We start from the raw sequence: 15,752 nt of genomic DNA, 5'->3' as shown, positions 1-15,752 counted from the left end.
TGCTTTGTGCTCTCAGGTAGCTATTTGCAAGGGTCATAGTCTCCCCAGAGCACCTCCACACCTTGGTGTGAACTGCTGTCTTCTCACTGACCCCCCTGCAGGCATCCTGCCCCCAGAGCCCCCCCGGACCCAGGGCAGCCTGGCCTCAACCCTTGGCACTCCCCAGCCAGCACCCTGGGTGACGGACACAGCCCAAGCACAGAGCTGCTCCCAGCTGGGCGCAGAGCTGGTGCCAGCCCTGGGCAGGACCCTCCGAGGCCTGGAGGATTTTCCCTCACTCAGCACAAGTGCCGCGGTCGCCGGCTGCCTGCCGGAGCGAGCGGTCACTGCCGCTCGCTTTTATTACCCACCATAAAACTGCAATTTCTTCCCAAGCCTCCTCGCTAATTACCCAGCCAGTTCTCTCATTTCATTTTATTACTGGAATTAACAACGAGTTCAAAGCGTGGAAAGCTATTAAGATGTGTGATTAAGCCACATTCAATTAGTTTCTACAAACAATTTAATTGATGTTGCAGATAGAATTAACAGAAGGTGATTGTGTGAATGGCTCCACTGGCTGCAAAATGGGAGCTGCTTCCCTGGCTCTGTGCAGCGCGGCCGGCGAGCCTGGGCTCAGCCACACACCTTCCCAGCAGCAGAATTCTCTCCAAGGCTTTGGGGAAGTGATGGGAAACTGCACCAGGCTCTTCACACAACTTATTCTTCTCCTTTCACTGAACACACTTACAGAAAGGTAGAACATAGATGCAACAAGGAAAGCCCTGCTGAATCCAGGGATCAGGCTCCATTTCCATGCATCCTGCCTGTCCCTGGAACCACCAACTGCTCCAGTGCAGAGGCAGAGGTGGCACCTCAGGGCACAAACTGCCCCACAGCTCCCAAGCATGAGTCTGGGCTGTGGTCAAGGCAGATTTGCTTCCATCAGGAAAGCAATTCCAGGGCCAGGGCCAGCTCACCACCATGTGTTTTGCCAACTGTGACCGAAAACCCAGAGTTTACACCTGACTCCTGCTGAGGAATCTTTCAAGTTGGTCAGGAGGTACCACGATCCAGACTCAGAAATAGGCTGAGTGACAAACTCCCAAAAACAGATGAAGAGCTCCACCAGGAAGCTTTGGTTGGTAAAATCAGCACTGCCAGAGCCAGGCCCTGACCTCCATCCAGTGGGGCATGGACAGATGCGCACTGGTAGAGAAATAAATTTGGGCTGCTGATCTCTGAGGTCCTGACACCCACCCCAAGAGCGACAGGGAGAGAATGTAACAGGGAGAGATGAAAGAGAACACAAGGCAGGAACTGCCCTGACTCATGCCAAGGAACAGCCACTGGGAACACAAAAAGAGCACGAAAATGCTCTGGGGCACTGAACATCCTGATGGACACGGAAGACCCTCTTCCTGCAAGGCTCAGTCTGCTCTCAGGGACCCCTGCATCCAGAATTCCACTATCCCCCAGACACATGGCAGCACAGGCAGGGAAGAAGTTGGGACTTCCGATCCCATGGCAAGAACTGGATGCTGCAAGTCCCCTCAGCTGACACTCTGTGGTTTGTTTTGGCCCACAGCTCCCCCACCCCATGCCAGCCAGCCTGGGATCTGCTGCTGCCACACTGAAGGGATTGAAGAGCAACGTGCCCATCCTTGGGAACACCAGTTTGCTCCATCCCTAACGTGCTCTACTTGTGCCATCCTGAGAAAGGACATGGGAGCTTTGCCTCGGGCCACAGGGTACAAATCCATCACAGCACCTCCTGATTCCCTCTGGAGGTTGGGGAGGAGCAGATACAATGGGAACCCTCCTCTGGACTACCTCCTCCTCCTGCATCTATCCCTTCCAAGCAGGCTGTACAGCAGGTACCAGAGGGAAAGGGAGGCAGGGAGGCTTTGTGGATCACACTGCCAAAACTGCAGTAGGCAGTGGGACATGATGGTGGGTGCCAGGGTCCTTTCCCCAGCTCCTAGGCAGGTGATGCCACAGGGCAGCACGCAGAAACCCAGCCTTGTGGCAGACAAGCTGGGCAGCCCCATGCTCTGTGCCCACGTGTAATCCACCCTCGCTGTAGGTAAACATCCAGCAATACAACTCCTATCTCAGGGGCAAGGTTCAGAGCTCCTCCTGGAAGCTGGGCAGGAGAGGCCCAGCTGGCATCACCCTCAGCAACAGGCTGGGGATCACCAGTGGCACCAGCTGGAAGCAAACCAGATTTTTTCCCAGGGCAACGCAGTAATGAAATGAAACACTGAAGTGCAGGATGGAAAGCAAGCGGCATCAATCTCGATCACCCCCTGAGGAAGGAATGGTGAAAAAAGGAGAGAAACCTGGTGTGTGGCAGCAACAGCATCTGAGAGTAACTAAACAATAGCCCAGAAATTGCTCTCCCTCCAGAGCTGATGGTAATAGCATGGCAATTTCCATGGTGGAAATGTGATAAGCCCATACACACGGGTGCACAGGTGAGCACACACACAGAGATGGCAGCAGCAGCCACTCCCTCCTGGCATGGTGATCTGAAGACCAAAAACTGGGGTTACAAAGTTAGAGAACTGAAGAGTACATCATAGTATGGGGATTGAGGACTAAGAAAAAGCTCTGACAAATTAGAGAAAGGAAATGCAATGGTTGGGTCTCCAGTTCAATGACAGGAGGGTCCAGGGGCTCTGGAGCTGGATAACTGAGCAGGGTAAACCCTGGAGTGATGGTGCAGGGTGAGTAATGAGGAGAAAGACTCTGAGACTTGGGACACTCCAACACCCCACATCTGAGGAGATCAGGGACACACTGAGGGCCTGGAAACATTCACAAGAGCTGCAGCACCTTGTACTTCTCCTTGCAGCCCCCTAAACCACCGTGTGCCCCCAGCCACTGTCCATCTGTCTGTCCTGTGGCAGCACGCCCTTGGCAGAGGTGCTGGGCCTGTGTCACAGGTGTGTCTGTCCGTGGCTGCTGCTGCAGCAGCAAACTGTGCTCAAGAGGGAACGGGAAGAAGCCATTAGCCCCACAGTGGGGAGGCGACAGAGATGGATGGGGCGGCAGCTGCGTGCCTGAGCCGAGCGAGCGGGATCAGCCTGCTCCGAGGGCAGCGCGCTCCGCGGGCTCTGCACAGCCCCTTTCTCCATTACCCAACACCCAGCAGCCAGGAAGATCACTGCACACCCAAATGGCACCATCAGATACAGCTGCAAGGAGTTCTCTGCCTGCTCCTCACCCGGCGGCAGGGTAGGCCCTGCTTTAAAGGACTGAGCAGGAGGCAAACAGGAGAGAACTGCAGCTCCCAGTGTAACCCTGCACGGAGCACGCTTCCACCAGCCTAGCTCTGAACAAACAGCCTGTAGGAGACAGTCTCCTCCAAACCTTGGTAAAAACCAGGTCTGCTGAAAACGCTGCCTGGGAGGTGGCCAACACTGAGCTCCCGCACAGGGCAGAGCCCAGAACTTCCACCTGCTGTCAAACTCTTCCCCAGCCCCTCTCTGCCATGATGGCTGCTGCAAGAGCACTGCAGCAGCCGCCACAGCGTGGAGGACACTGCTCTGTCCCACCCTGCTCCTCTACTCAGCCCAGTACTCACGTGCAGGCTGGGGTGGTAGGTGAGGACCCCATTGTCACACAGCGTCACGTACTTCTTCTTCCACTCCTTATTGAGGGACTTGCCACTGCGTTTGAGGAGAATGCCCTAGAAGAGAAGAGTCACGAGTCTCAGATGTTGCTTGATCCAGGCACCTCATGCTCCACTGCAGCACTACCCCTTGGAGACTGCTCTTTGAGAAGAAACGACGAGTAGACTCAAGAAAACATCCTGTAGGTTGGCTTTCCCACATTCCCTGGGCTGCACTCTTTCCTTACCAACCCCCAGTCCCCACTGACAGCCTCCTCCCTTTCAGAGATAAGGGTCTCCACATGTCAGTGCCAATGTTCAGGTCCTCTGAGGGACCCATCACACCCTCTGGTGTCCCAAACCACCCACTCTTCCATGCTGAAGGGCAGTGCCCACACAGGGCAGGAGCCAGCCTCACCACCAGAGACACAGACTCCCACCACCCAAAGTGCAGAGGGATGGTCAAGGCAGGGAAAACTGGGGACAGGCAGGGGCCAATTCAGAAACAACACTCCAAATACAGGTCTCCCAAGGGATGCACATTTTCTCATCTACTTGTGATTCTGGGAGCTGTCAAACAGAGTAGGGATGGACACATCCCAGGAGGGAGTGCAGCTCCTGGGCAGCTGAGAGTCAGGGTCATCCCCTTTTCTCACCAGGATTTTACCTGGGACCCACCCTGCTGTCGCTGGCACCACACACTCCCAGGGCCAGGAAATGATGGCACTCAGATAACCCACACCTAACTCCATTGATCTGAACAAAAGCTCACAGCACAACCCTCATCCTCTCCCCATTCATCTTTGCCTCCCCAGGAAATCTACCTCCAGCAGCAATTTATCATGTACCAGGTAAGGACAAAGGTGGAGAGGAGAAGGAAGCTGGGGCAAGACACCAGGTGCAAGAGCTCTGGAGCAGGGAGAGCACATCAAGCACTCTGGCAGCAGGGAGGGAAGCACAGCATGGGGGACAAAAGTAGGAATGAGTAACAAAGTCTGGGAAAAAGCTGCCTCTACCAACTGTCAGGCCTGGCCCCTCTGAAAGTGCTGTCTGGACAGACACCCAGACTGCCTGCTCCTAACTTGGCAAAAATCTGGGCCCTGGGCCAGCCCCTCCTCAAAAACCTGGGCAGAAAGTCCCAGCCCTGCCAGCCCTGGCATGCTTGGGGGCCCCGTCCCAGTGCCTGGAGACTGAGCTGCCGCTCCTGCACGGTGCAAAGGCCCAGCACAAAGTGGTGGGGGGACAGCACTGCCAGACGGGAGCGTGAAATCAGCAATACATGTGCACAACAGGCAACGTCCCCGTGACCACTGCAGCTCGGTGCTCCCAGCAAACAGTGGGAAAAGGAACTGCCCTCCACACATGCAGGGATGCAACAGCACAGCAGAGTGGCTGGGGCAAAGCTGTGTGTGGGCAGGATCAGATCCCTTGTCAGGATCTGCTCCCTGGCCCTCAAGAGCTCAGAGGACATGAGCTGAAGGACCCAGGCAGAGTTACAAGGTGCTGATGAGAACACGGCATGGAATGTGGCAGCTGGCTGACAGCTCCTGCTCTGCCAAGGGCTGCCAGGGGGCAAGGAACAACCCCTGGAATCATAGCAGGAGAGGAGAGGAGGAGGAGGAGCCAAAGCCAGCTGGTTCAAACAGGACATTAGAGGAGCCTGGTTCTCCCTTGGGTAAAACACACTATCTGATGGCAGGAGTGACTGTGCTGACAAGTGCTTTTAGCTTTCTGTCAGGTCTTTAACTGAGCAACAATTCTCCTCAACACCAGTGGTACAAAACCCATAGAGGCAGCAGGGAATGCAATGAGAACTAGTCAAGTGCAAGGTCTCAAAACACATCCATCTCTGAGAACAAGCATGGTTATAAATGGCAAACCTCTGTCCAACAGGACTTACAGAGGTCCAGCCAACCTGCGTCTGATTCAGAGTAGCTCCTCAATGTCTTGCACAAATGAACTCCAAGAAAACATAAAACCAGAAAACCTAAAGGTAATGTTGCAACTGCAAGGTGTAAATCAGTGCAGTGAGTGGTCCTTAGCCCCAGCTGCCTCCTGTCACTGGGCAAACTGAGCTCCTGAGGCCAGCAGGCACAATCCTGCTCAGGGGCAGGTGGCAGGACCCTGCAGGGGGCTGTCAGGGCTGGTCCTGCACAGGGACTGGGTGGGAGCTGCCCACGTGTGAGCTCTAGGGCTGCATGTGCCGTCTCTGAGCAGCTCCCAGGGCTCACTGGGAAAGGTACCTCGGTCTGGCAGCGCTTGTTGGGTCAGACAGTGCCCATCTGTGGTACTGGAGCTGTAGGAGTGCTGGGAGGTCAGCTCAGCCCTCCTTCCCTCCCTGGACAGGCTCAGCTGCACCACGGCACCCCAGCCTCTTCACAAAACCTGCACTGAGGGACACTGGTCCTCCCCAGCCAAGATGGGATCCCAATGTGCCTGCACCTCCCAGATGAGACAGCAGCCATGCCATGCCATGCCATGCCATGCCATGCCATGCCATGCCATGCCATGCCATGCCATGCCATGCCATGCCATGAGCAGGACAGCTGCCTGGGTCCTGTGTACCATCCTCCCACACACAGCCAGCAGTACCCGTGCTCCCTCCGGTTCTGGACCTACCCAAAATCGTCCTCTCTAACACCACAGCTGGGCCACGCATTTCCCACACAGTGTACGAAAATGACTGTTCCTCCTCCCACACAAAGCCAGTTTAACATCCACATCTCACCCAGGTAACTGGTGAATTCTTTGTAATTCAGAACATTTGGTTGGTATCTTTCAAACAAATCTGCTCCAGACTGGGCTGAAGTTACAGATCTAACTCAAAGTCGCTGTGTGGAATTCTCTGGCTTCTGAGCGTGACAATTCCTTCTGGACACAGTGATCTCTTCTGGGCATGAAGGTCCCTCCTGGGCACGTAATGATCCCTCCTGGGCATGCTGATCCCCCTTCTTGCCTTAAACCCAGCTCAGTTCCACAGTCTGGCCCTGACCGCACAGCATCCTGCAGTACAGCTCCTCTCCTCCCCTCGACGTGACTCCAACCTGACGCACCCTGATGCTACAGAACACCCACAGCAGCGCTGCCAGCCTGCCCCAAACACACGCTGCTGCAGAGAACAGCTCAGCTGCACTCATCTCAGCCTCAAACCTGCAACTCGGCCAACTGAAGCACAACCAAACTGAGAGCTGGAAAGGAGGGCCCAGCACTGCAGCCCCTTTGTGCAAGCCAGAAGGGACAGAGCTCCAGAAGGGGAATGACGCAGGCTGAGTGCCCGTGCTGCTGCCCGCGAGCCTGCCGGGCAGGCTGCCCGCGCCCAAGAGCCCTGTGCCAGCACACACAGGCGCTCCCCAACTCCCTGCGCACCTCCTGGGAGGGCTCACAGGCAGGAACTCTTGCCCAGGTCCCTTGCCCTGTCACACCCAGAGGGAGGGGAGCCCGGCGCTGTTCCCCTCCCGGCACTGCTCAGGCTGTGCCGTGCCGGGCTGAGCTGGGCTGGGCTGGTGCTCAGTAAAAGCAGCAGCAGCAATATGCAGCGTAATGAAGCAGGGAGTGGTGATGGCCCCCAGAGGACTCGTTTACTCCACAAATCTCCCTTCCACTCACTTTTTGCTAAGAATTTTAACACCAAACTTAATTGTGAAGTCGCGTATTGATTGGAAAATGCAAATGGCAATTTAAATGTAATCTAAGCTCCCAGCATGATCCCAGCTCCCAAGGAGGAGGAGTCACCCGCCCTGGGCCCTGCTAGAGTGCACGGCCCGAGCAGAGCCAGGCCAGGGGCCAGGGGACCCTCGGGCTGCCAGCACACCCCATGCAGCCTTCCCAGAAAGATCTGGTAGATGTGCAATTAGGAGCTCATTCTTGGTAACAAACAGCTGAGGAAGCTTCCTCTCCCAGCCTAATTAACCCACTTCTCAGAGACAAGTGTCCAGCTATGAGGGAACTCTTCCAGCCTTGCAGGACCATCACCAAAAGGACACTCCAGCACACAGACCCTGAGTCCCTGGCACAGAGCAGCCCTGGCAGAGGCACCAGCTGCCTGGAGGGTGTGTAGGTGCTGTTACAGGTGTGGGGGGCCCCAACACCCATAGTCTCACCTGTCCCCTTGGGGAGCTCCATCTTTTCCAGATGTGCATAAGGGAGACAGATCAGGTCACCCAGAAGTGCCGTGCTGCAGAAGGCAGTGACAAGTGACAACCAAGCACCCTGCAGTAGGAACACACATCCCTCCTCAGCCAAGGCTCCCCAGTGTTTCTCTTTCTGCAGCACCCAGCCGCGCCTCCTGATCCCTGGCTCCATGCAAACCCCAGACGCCACAGGCTGAGGAGGGCTGTCAGTGCCTCCAGTGCTTGTTCTGTGCTCGCAGAGAGCAGGAAGGATCATAGATCACAGTGATTGCAGATGGGTGAGCCTGCTGCTCCCAGCACCCACTGCCCTCAGCCATGGGCTGGCAGTGTGAGCACAGACCAGCCTCCTTCTCCCAGCTGCTCTTGAGGTGACCTGCCAGCAGCCCCAGCACTAAACGTGCCAGCCCAGGCATGCCCATGCCCAGGGAAGCCAATACTGGCCACAAAGCCAGGCAGCAGATCCTGCCCATGTGCCACTCACAGCCCCAAACCCAACAGCTTCTCTGCTCTTAGGGCTGGGCAGGACCAGCGAGTGATCTAAGAGGAAAACCAACTAAAGGGCCCACTGTCCCACACCCTCTCAGAGACAGCAAGCAACGAGACCTCCACCATCTTCCAGAAGGGGCAGCTCCATACCAGAGACCAGAGCAGCCATCCCCTCTCCTGAATCTCTGTCATACAGAGCTACACCTCCTGAGAGTCTTTGCTCCTCTCCCTGTTGGTGGTGCCCAGCCGTCACTCCCTGTGCTGTAGGGCCATGGCAGGAATGTGCCAAACTGTAGAGCTAACCTCACTAGGGACCCCCTGACAAGCCCTTCCCCACAAGCCACATGTTGGTATCTGCAGGAAGAAGCTAGTGTCCACGTGTCAAACACCACTTCCCTCCCCCCACGTATGCTCCTGTAAAAACGTGCCAGGATCGCTGTGAAACCACCTCTAGCAACTCTGCCTAGAAAAGGTGCCAGTCCTGAGCCCACATGGACCTGGATGTCCCATGGGAACTCTTTGCTCCAGGTGCTCCTTGTGAGCTGCTGCTGCCATGAACTGGTTCCTCTGCTTAGTCCTGAACCAGGCAGAGGTTTGGCATCTCCTCCTCCTCGCAAAGCCCAGAAAGGATGTACAGAGGTTGTGTTTGCAGGGCTGGGCCTCTGTTGGTCCCAATTCTCCCCATTTCACACAGGAACACCACGGAATGCCTTAATCCCACTAAGCCAACACAGCCTCCGGCAGACCAGGCAAGGCCAGGCCCTGTCAGCAGCACAGAGACACAGGAGCAGGCGAAAAATCATCCTGCCCTGCAGAGTGGATCCTGGAAAAAGGAACCCAGAGGTCCAGGCACAAGAGGCTGTCAGGTCCCTCTCAGCACCAGCCCTTGGCAGGCAGCAGCAGGATCTGGGGAACCAAGTCAGGTTTCACTGAGGGCTCCAGCTGCTCTACTCTCAGCCTCCCCTACCTCACCACAGAACAGCCACCCACCACTTCCTCTGCTGCCCAGGCTGGGCTGACCCCAACCAGAGCCTATGGGCACTGCCACTGCAAACCAACAACTCACTGCAATCAACAACCCACCTCATGTCAATGACTCCCACACCAACAATGATTCACTACAAACAACAACCCACTGCACACCAACAATGACCTGCCACAAAGAAAGACAACCAACTGCACACTAACAATGACCCACTGCACACCAAGGACCCACCACAAACAGAGCCCCACTGCACACCAGGAGGCCCTGTGCTGCAGAGAGCCCAGCACGCAGCGGGGCTGCCTCTTCCTGCTGGGGCAGTGCCAGACTTGGGCACCTCAGGAGCAGAGCCCCCATGTGTGAGATCCCACAGCCTACACCTTGGCTTTGTTTCTCCTGTCACTGCTCCCCCTGTCTCCAGAGCCAACCCTCCCAAGGCTGCCTTCCCAACACCAGCCCCCTTTCAGCACAGCCCCTTGCCTGGGGCACCAACAGCCCTGCACAAACCTGCCCCAGGATTACTCCATGGGTAGGGAAGGGCAGGAGCTTTGGCAGCTCCAGCAGTGAGCAGGGTCTCTCTCTTCTGACCCGCCACTGCACTCCCCAGCTAGCCTGGCTTCACTGAGTCCTTCCCCATGGAATCTCAGCATGGAATCGTACCAGGCAGCCAGAACCTGGTGGGAATGTAGACTCTACTCTGCTGCCTCATGTTCCAGCACTCCTGCAATGCAGGGACACAACTGGCCCAGTGCAACTCAGCCCTGGCAGGGCTGGGGGCCCATGGGGCACAGAGGGGCCAGCAGGGGGTAAATGAATGCACAACGGGGGCACAATATACAAGGCAGGAGCACAACCAGCCACTGCCAGATCCGTCTTTCCTGTAATGCAAGGAAATCCTGATGGAAACACCATCCAGGAAATCCACACCACCTGGCTTGCTTGGACGTCACCCACCACTGCTTGCCAGCGATGGACACAGGGGCACGCAACACTCTGGGTTGGATCCAGGCAGTTCAAGCTTCCCTGGAAGCCAAGAGGCAGGAGCTGAATGCACTGCTGCTGGAGGGAGCAGTGCCTCCCTTAAACTCCCAGCAGCTCACGGTGTGGGCACTGTGCTCACAGCTCTCTGTAGTAGCCCATGAAGAGGGGAATCCCCTTCCTCCAGGAGCAGGAGTAGGAGTGGAAAGGAACAGGAGAGAAGAGGAGCAGAAAGGAGCAGAGAGGCTGCAGCAGAGGCTGCAAGGGGACGTGGGGCATGGATGCCATCTGCTGGAACCGCTCTGCAGCCGCTGCTGCAGCCCCCAGCAGCGCCCTGCCACAGCCCTCTGCACACCCACCCACCCACCCACGGCACAGGGTCCAGAGCTGCCCTGCACACCCACCCACCCACAGCACAGGGTCCAGAGCCACCCTGCACACCCACCCACCCAGCTATGGCACAGGGCTGCAGAGCCCCCCTGCACACCCACCCACCCACCCAGCTATGGCACAGGGCTGCAGAGCCCCCCTGCACACTCAGCCACCCATGGCACAGGGCCCAGAGCCCCCCTGCACACCCACCCACCCAGCTATGGCACAGGGCCCAGAGCCCCCCTGCACACCCACCCACCCAGCTATGGCACAGGGCCCAGAGCCCCCCTGCACACTCACCCACCCATGGCACAATTCCCAGAGCCCCCCTGCACACTCACCCACCCATGGCACAATTCCCAGAGCCCCCCTGCACACTCCCCCACCCACCCACCCAGCCACAGCCCAGGGCCCCCAGAGCACCCCCGGGGCTGGAGCACCAGGCAGCCCCACCCCTGGAGCCTGCTCTGGCAGCAGGGCGAAGGGGAGCACCGAACCTGCTTCATGGGGATGGCCCGCCCGCTGCCGATGCTGTCCGCCTTGCACTCCGGCACCTTCTTGTCGCGCTCCGGGTCTGCGCCCTTGCGGGACTGCAAGAGAAGAGACACAGGAGCGTTAGAGCCGGGCACAGAGACCACGCCACGGCCCCCTGTCCCCAGCAGCTCCAGGCCAGAGCGCTCTGCTCTCCCCCAGGCCAGCTCTCCCAGCACCCGGCCCCTCTAGGGACGCTCGGGACGCTCCAGCCCAGCCCCCCGGCAGGCTCTCCTCTCCCCCCACTGCAAGCAGAGCTGTCCTCCTCCTGGCAGAGCGGGGCTATGTGGGCCCCCCCTCCCGTGGGGCACACAGGACATGGCGACAGACAGAAATGGCATGGGATGCAGGTGGAGCATGGATGGAAGCAGGAGAGGGTCAGGCAGTGAAGGAACTCACACCTCTACTAATCCAACAGATTTATTCTGGTAACACACTTGCACCATACAAAGTAGCACAGGTCACCGGGCAGATACCAGCCCCTTACAAAAGAGCATGGACAATAAATATCTACCACACGTCTAGAGCGGCGAGAGCGGGACCCACCAGCGCCCGAGGGCCGCGGGGAGAGCAAACTCTGATAAATACAATATGAAATTTACAGTCTGTTGAGCAGAACTCATTCAAAGTGCTTAGGACAGAGGGAAATACCAAGTCATACATGGCATGGAGCACAACCAATACATTCAGAATCACAACAATGGCAGGAGGCAGCGGCAGCGTCTCTCTGGAGCGTCCTACACACCCCCTCAGTCCAGGAGGGCCCCGTGTGCTTTGGATCAGAAAGGGACACGAGCCCCGCGCGCCTGGCACACCGATTCACCAGATTTTGGGCCCAGAACCAAACAAAGAGATCGAAAGAGAAGAAAACTAAAGAGACACAGATGGCTGCTCGGCTGCGAGGAGAAGAGGAGAAGGAGCAGGAGTCCATGCAGGCTGCAGAGATGCAGGAGGGAAGAAGGAGCGGAGCGCTAGCGGCAGGCGCTGCAGCGGCTCCCGCAGGCAGCAGCAAAGCGTCTTTTGGCCCATCCAGCTCCATGCGCGGCTGTCGCCCGGTCCCGGTGTGTCTGCAGGTCTTCCCATCCCAGGAGGGTCGTCCGCCTGGCATCCCCGAGAAAGGGCAGTGCCTAGACAGCATCCAGCAGGCCCAGAAATGTCCCAGCTTAAAGTGCAGGCGCAGGCCGTCTCAGCGCTTCCTAGACTTTACATTGGGGGGATTTAAAAGGCTCCTGCGTGTCTCCGAGGGGGGGACCCATGCTGGCTGGAGGGCGGGCGAGCCTCTAATCTTAGATCAATCCCAGTGCCCATCCCTTATCCGGCCCTGGAGAGGCAATGAAAAGTGAGAGAATTTGTACAGAGGTGCCGTGTGTAACCACCTGGATCTTCTAATTTGGAAGGAGTTGGAAAGGCCTTTTTGTTGATGAAAAGTTGGAAACAGTGGCACATATCTGCAAATATCGAAAGAATAAAGAGTTTGGCAAGTTATACTCAGAACACGGACACGAGTCTGTCAGTGATGGGTGCCAGCGGACAGCACGGACAGGCCACGGAGTGGGCGCCGGCGGCAGCAGCAGTCGGGGCTGGGGCGGGGGCAGGAGTGGGTGGGCGCCTCGAGGCCGGGGGGGCGCAGAGCTTGTCTCCACCTGGAGCTCTGGGGCACGCAGACCCCCCCGGGGGGGAATGCAATCCACTGGGGAGTGGGAGGGGAGCAGGAGAGGAGCCAGAGCAGGAGAGAGGAGAAGGAGAGTAGAAGAAGAGAGGAGGAGGAGGAGAAGAGTAGAAGAGGAGAGGAGGAGAAGGAGGAAGAAAGAGGAGGAGGAAGAGAAGGAGAATGGGGAGGAGGGAGAGGAAAGAAGGAGGAGAGGATAAGAGGAGCAAAGGAGTCAGGCATAGCTCAGGACTGGGGCTGCAGCAGCTCCCAGAGCTGGGCCAAGCACTGCACCTCGGAAAGGCCTGTGCCCACCTGGGGACGCTGTAAGGACAAAGGCTGCTGGCTACACCTGCGCTGCCTGCCTGGGAAAAGCTAGGGGCAGAAAACAGCCTGCCCTCTCCTTCCCTTCCCGCCCTTCCTGGTCCTGTCCCACTGCGGGAGGTGTCGGGAGCTGCTGCTGCTGCCACGACCAGATGGGTGAAGACGTCAACGTGAGCCATGGATGTGCACCAGCACACGAGCAAGCAGGTGAGGTGAGCCCCAGCAGGTGAGGTGAGCGCACGCCGAGCAGAGGTGAGCGCGTGGCGCAGAGCAAGCGTGAGCCGGGATGAGCGAGCGCGGGAGAGCCCCGCGCCCGCGCGTGATGACTCCACAGCGAACAAGCGTAAGCCCCGCAGCAAGCCACCCTCCTCCTCCCCCAGCGTGCCCACCCCGGGAGCGAGCATGGGGCTCCGAGAGCGTGAAGGCGAGCCGGCGGCGAGTCCAGAGGCGTCGGGCAGCATGGCTGGGAGGTGGCACAGCGCGAGCGCCCGCGGCACGGCAGCAAGCACAGCGAGAGGACGGCGGGGCCGGGCGGGCGCCCGCCAGCCCCGCGCGCAGGGGAGCACGGCACAGCTACCGGGCATTCCAGAGGGCACACGAGGGGAGGCAGTGAGGGAACAACCATGCGTGGGAGCGGGGACCTGCTGCGAGGGGCCGTGTGTGCTGGCAGGAGGGGGTGGGGAGCACTGCCCACCCGCCAACAGCACCGGGAAGGGTGAGTGTGGGCCTGGGGCAGGCCCAGAGAGCTGGGGGTGCGTGAGATGCAGCCAGGGGGAATGCACAGAGTATTTGGAAGGTCAGTGCAGAAGCGTCCAGGATGTCAGAAGCTAAGGGAGATGGACACATTCCCAGCACGAGGAGCGGGGAATCTGGGATGCCAATGGTGCAGTGAGAGGAATGGGGCACAGGACACTGAATTTGTGTGGTCTGGGCTCAGAGCAATAGCGGCTGGTCACAAGGGTGACACAGTGCAACAGGTACAAGGGCTTTGTTGTGGCTGGTTCCACGAACAGCAGACACAGTGTGCTGAGCAATGGTGGCTGGAAAGCACATTGAGATGGGGAGAGGATAAAGGCCGGAGCCTGCACATGTAAACAGGGAACAGAGGCTACACCTGCACTAGACATGGGACTGGGACACGTGTGTGCTCACAGTGAGGGGACACTCATGGCTGTGCTCAGAGCAAGGGTGAGTGTGAGGGCAGGACTGGGCACACTGCGTAGACGGTGTGTGCATGGTGTGAGAGCGTGCTGAGAGGCAGGCTGCAAGGCAACCAGCACAGCTGAGGGCTGCAAATGTACCCTGCTCCACCTGGGGCCCACAGCTTCGCTGCCTCCCCTCTGTCTTCCCTCCCTCCAGACCCACAGCAGCTCCCACGTGTGCTGCTCAAGTCACACAGGATTCAGGAACGGGAGTGGGGCCCCATGCCAGGTGCTGAGCTCTGCACAGCACCACTGGCACAGCATCACTAGCAGCAAACAGGAGGCCCACGGACCAGGGGCTCCGTGCCACGCTCGGGGTATGCAGCCCCAAGAGGACGATGAGCAGAGTCACTGGTGCTGTGCACACACAGCTGCACTCCCTGCAACGAGCAGGAGCTCACACACACTGCACACCCACACGAGTGCACCCCTGCACACTCCCATGTGTGTGAGCACTGTCCTGCTCCCAGATGCCCCCCATGCACGCACACTCTGCCTGAAGCAGCCTGCAGCACCACGGTCCCTGCACACGCAGGTCCCTCCCTCGTGCACACCCTGCCAGCACAGCACGGGTTACCGTGCGGGAGAGCCCGAGGGCTCAGGCCGCCCTGAGCCACTGCCCTGCCCTCTCCTGTGCTGCAAACCCACCCAGAGCTCCTGGGCTCCCTGTGCTGCTTACCGTGAAGATGTTGGAGCGCCGCTTGGACTGCTTGCGGATGGGGGTGGGCGTGTTGGAGGCAGCGATGGTCTCGATCCGCAGCTCCCGCTGGCTGATGCTCGGGGTGGAGGGCACGGAGGAGGAGTAGTCACTGAAGGCTCCTCCACCGTTGGTGGCCTGGAGGAGGAGATGGACGGTCAGAGAGGTCAGACAGGCTACCTGGAGGCATGACTGCAGGAACACCACCCGCCCCACGTGGCCTCATGCCAGGGCACGGCGTGCAGGACCAGGACTGGGTGGCATCCAGAAAGTCAGGGAATCGTTTTGGTTGGAAGGGACCTTAAACACCATTTAGTTCCCCCTGGAACCCACCAGACCAGATTGCTCCAAGCCCATTCAACCTGGCTTTGAACAGTTCCAGGGATGGGGAGCTCACAACCTTTCTGGGCAGCCCAGAGAGACATCCAATGCCAGGCACTGCTCCTGCTCAACAGGGGGGTTTGGGAAGCCTTTCACCTCTTTCTGCTCTAGTTTTTTCACCAGTAAAATGTTCAAGTTCTAAAATCAAAGAGAAGGGCAACAAATGGCCAGAGAAACCCAGCTGAAGCCCTTCCAAACATAGGTGTGGAACAAGGTCTGAGGCATCAGGGTCCCACGTACCAGAGGGGCACAGCTAGGGCACCTTCACCTGCTCCCAGAACACAGGATCAGGGTCACTCTCCTTGGGCAGTCATTCCCTTCCTCTCCACTGAGCCCCTCAGACATGAGGCTGTGAGGCAGCCCAAAGCCTGCCAAGCTCCAAGTCCCACACATCCATTCCCTGTCTCATGAGTAAGGCCGTGATGC

At 58.3% G+C, this 15,752-nt stretch overlaps 1 protein-coding gene across 2 annotated transcripts in view; it reads right to left on the bottom strand.

The window, feature by feature from the left end:
- AGAP3 (ArfGAP with GTPase domain, ankyrin repeat and PH domain 3) overlaps nucleotides 1-15,752 on the bottom strand; it is a 110,238-nt gene that overhangs the window by 36,374 nt on the left and 58,112 nt on the right. Inside the window, exons 8-10 of one of the 2 annotated variants that reach the window (XM_084205574.1) lie at nucleotides 14,928-15,083; nucleotides 11,041-11,133; nucleotides 3,569-3,673 (exon numbers count right to left, since the gene is read on the bottom strand). In XM_084205574.1, the coding sequence (XP_084061700.1) occupies nucleotides 3,569-3,673; nucleotides 11,041-11,133; nucleotides 14,928-15,083 (354 nt within the window). Of the gene's footprint in view, nucleotides 1-3,568; nucleotides 3,674-11,040; nucleotides 11,134-11,608; nucleotides 12,523-14,927; nucleotides 15,084-15,752 lie in introns of those variants that run through there. The other variant, XM_084205575.1, reaches the window with a different exon arrangement.

The sequence above is a fragment of the Fringilla coelebs genome (genome assembly GCF_963513975.1).
Source record: "Fringilla coelebs genome assembly, chromosome: 1".
NCBI lineage: Eukaryota > Metazoa > Chordata > Aves > Passeriformes > Fringillidae > Fringilla > Fringilla coelebs.
Note: the sequence above shows the minus strand (reverse complement) of the source record. Positions and strands in the feature narration are given on the sequence as shown.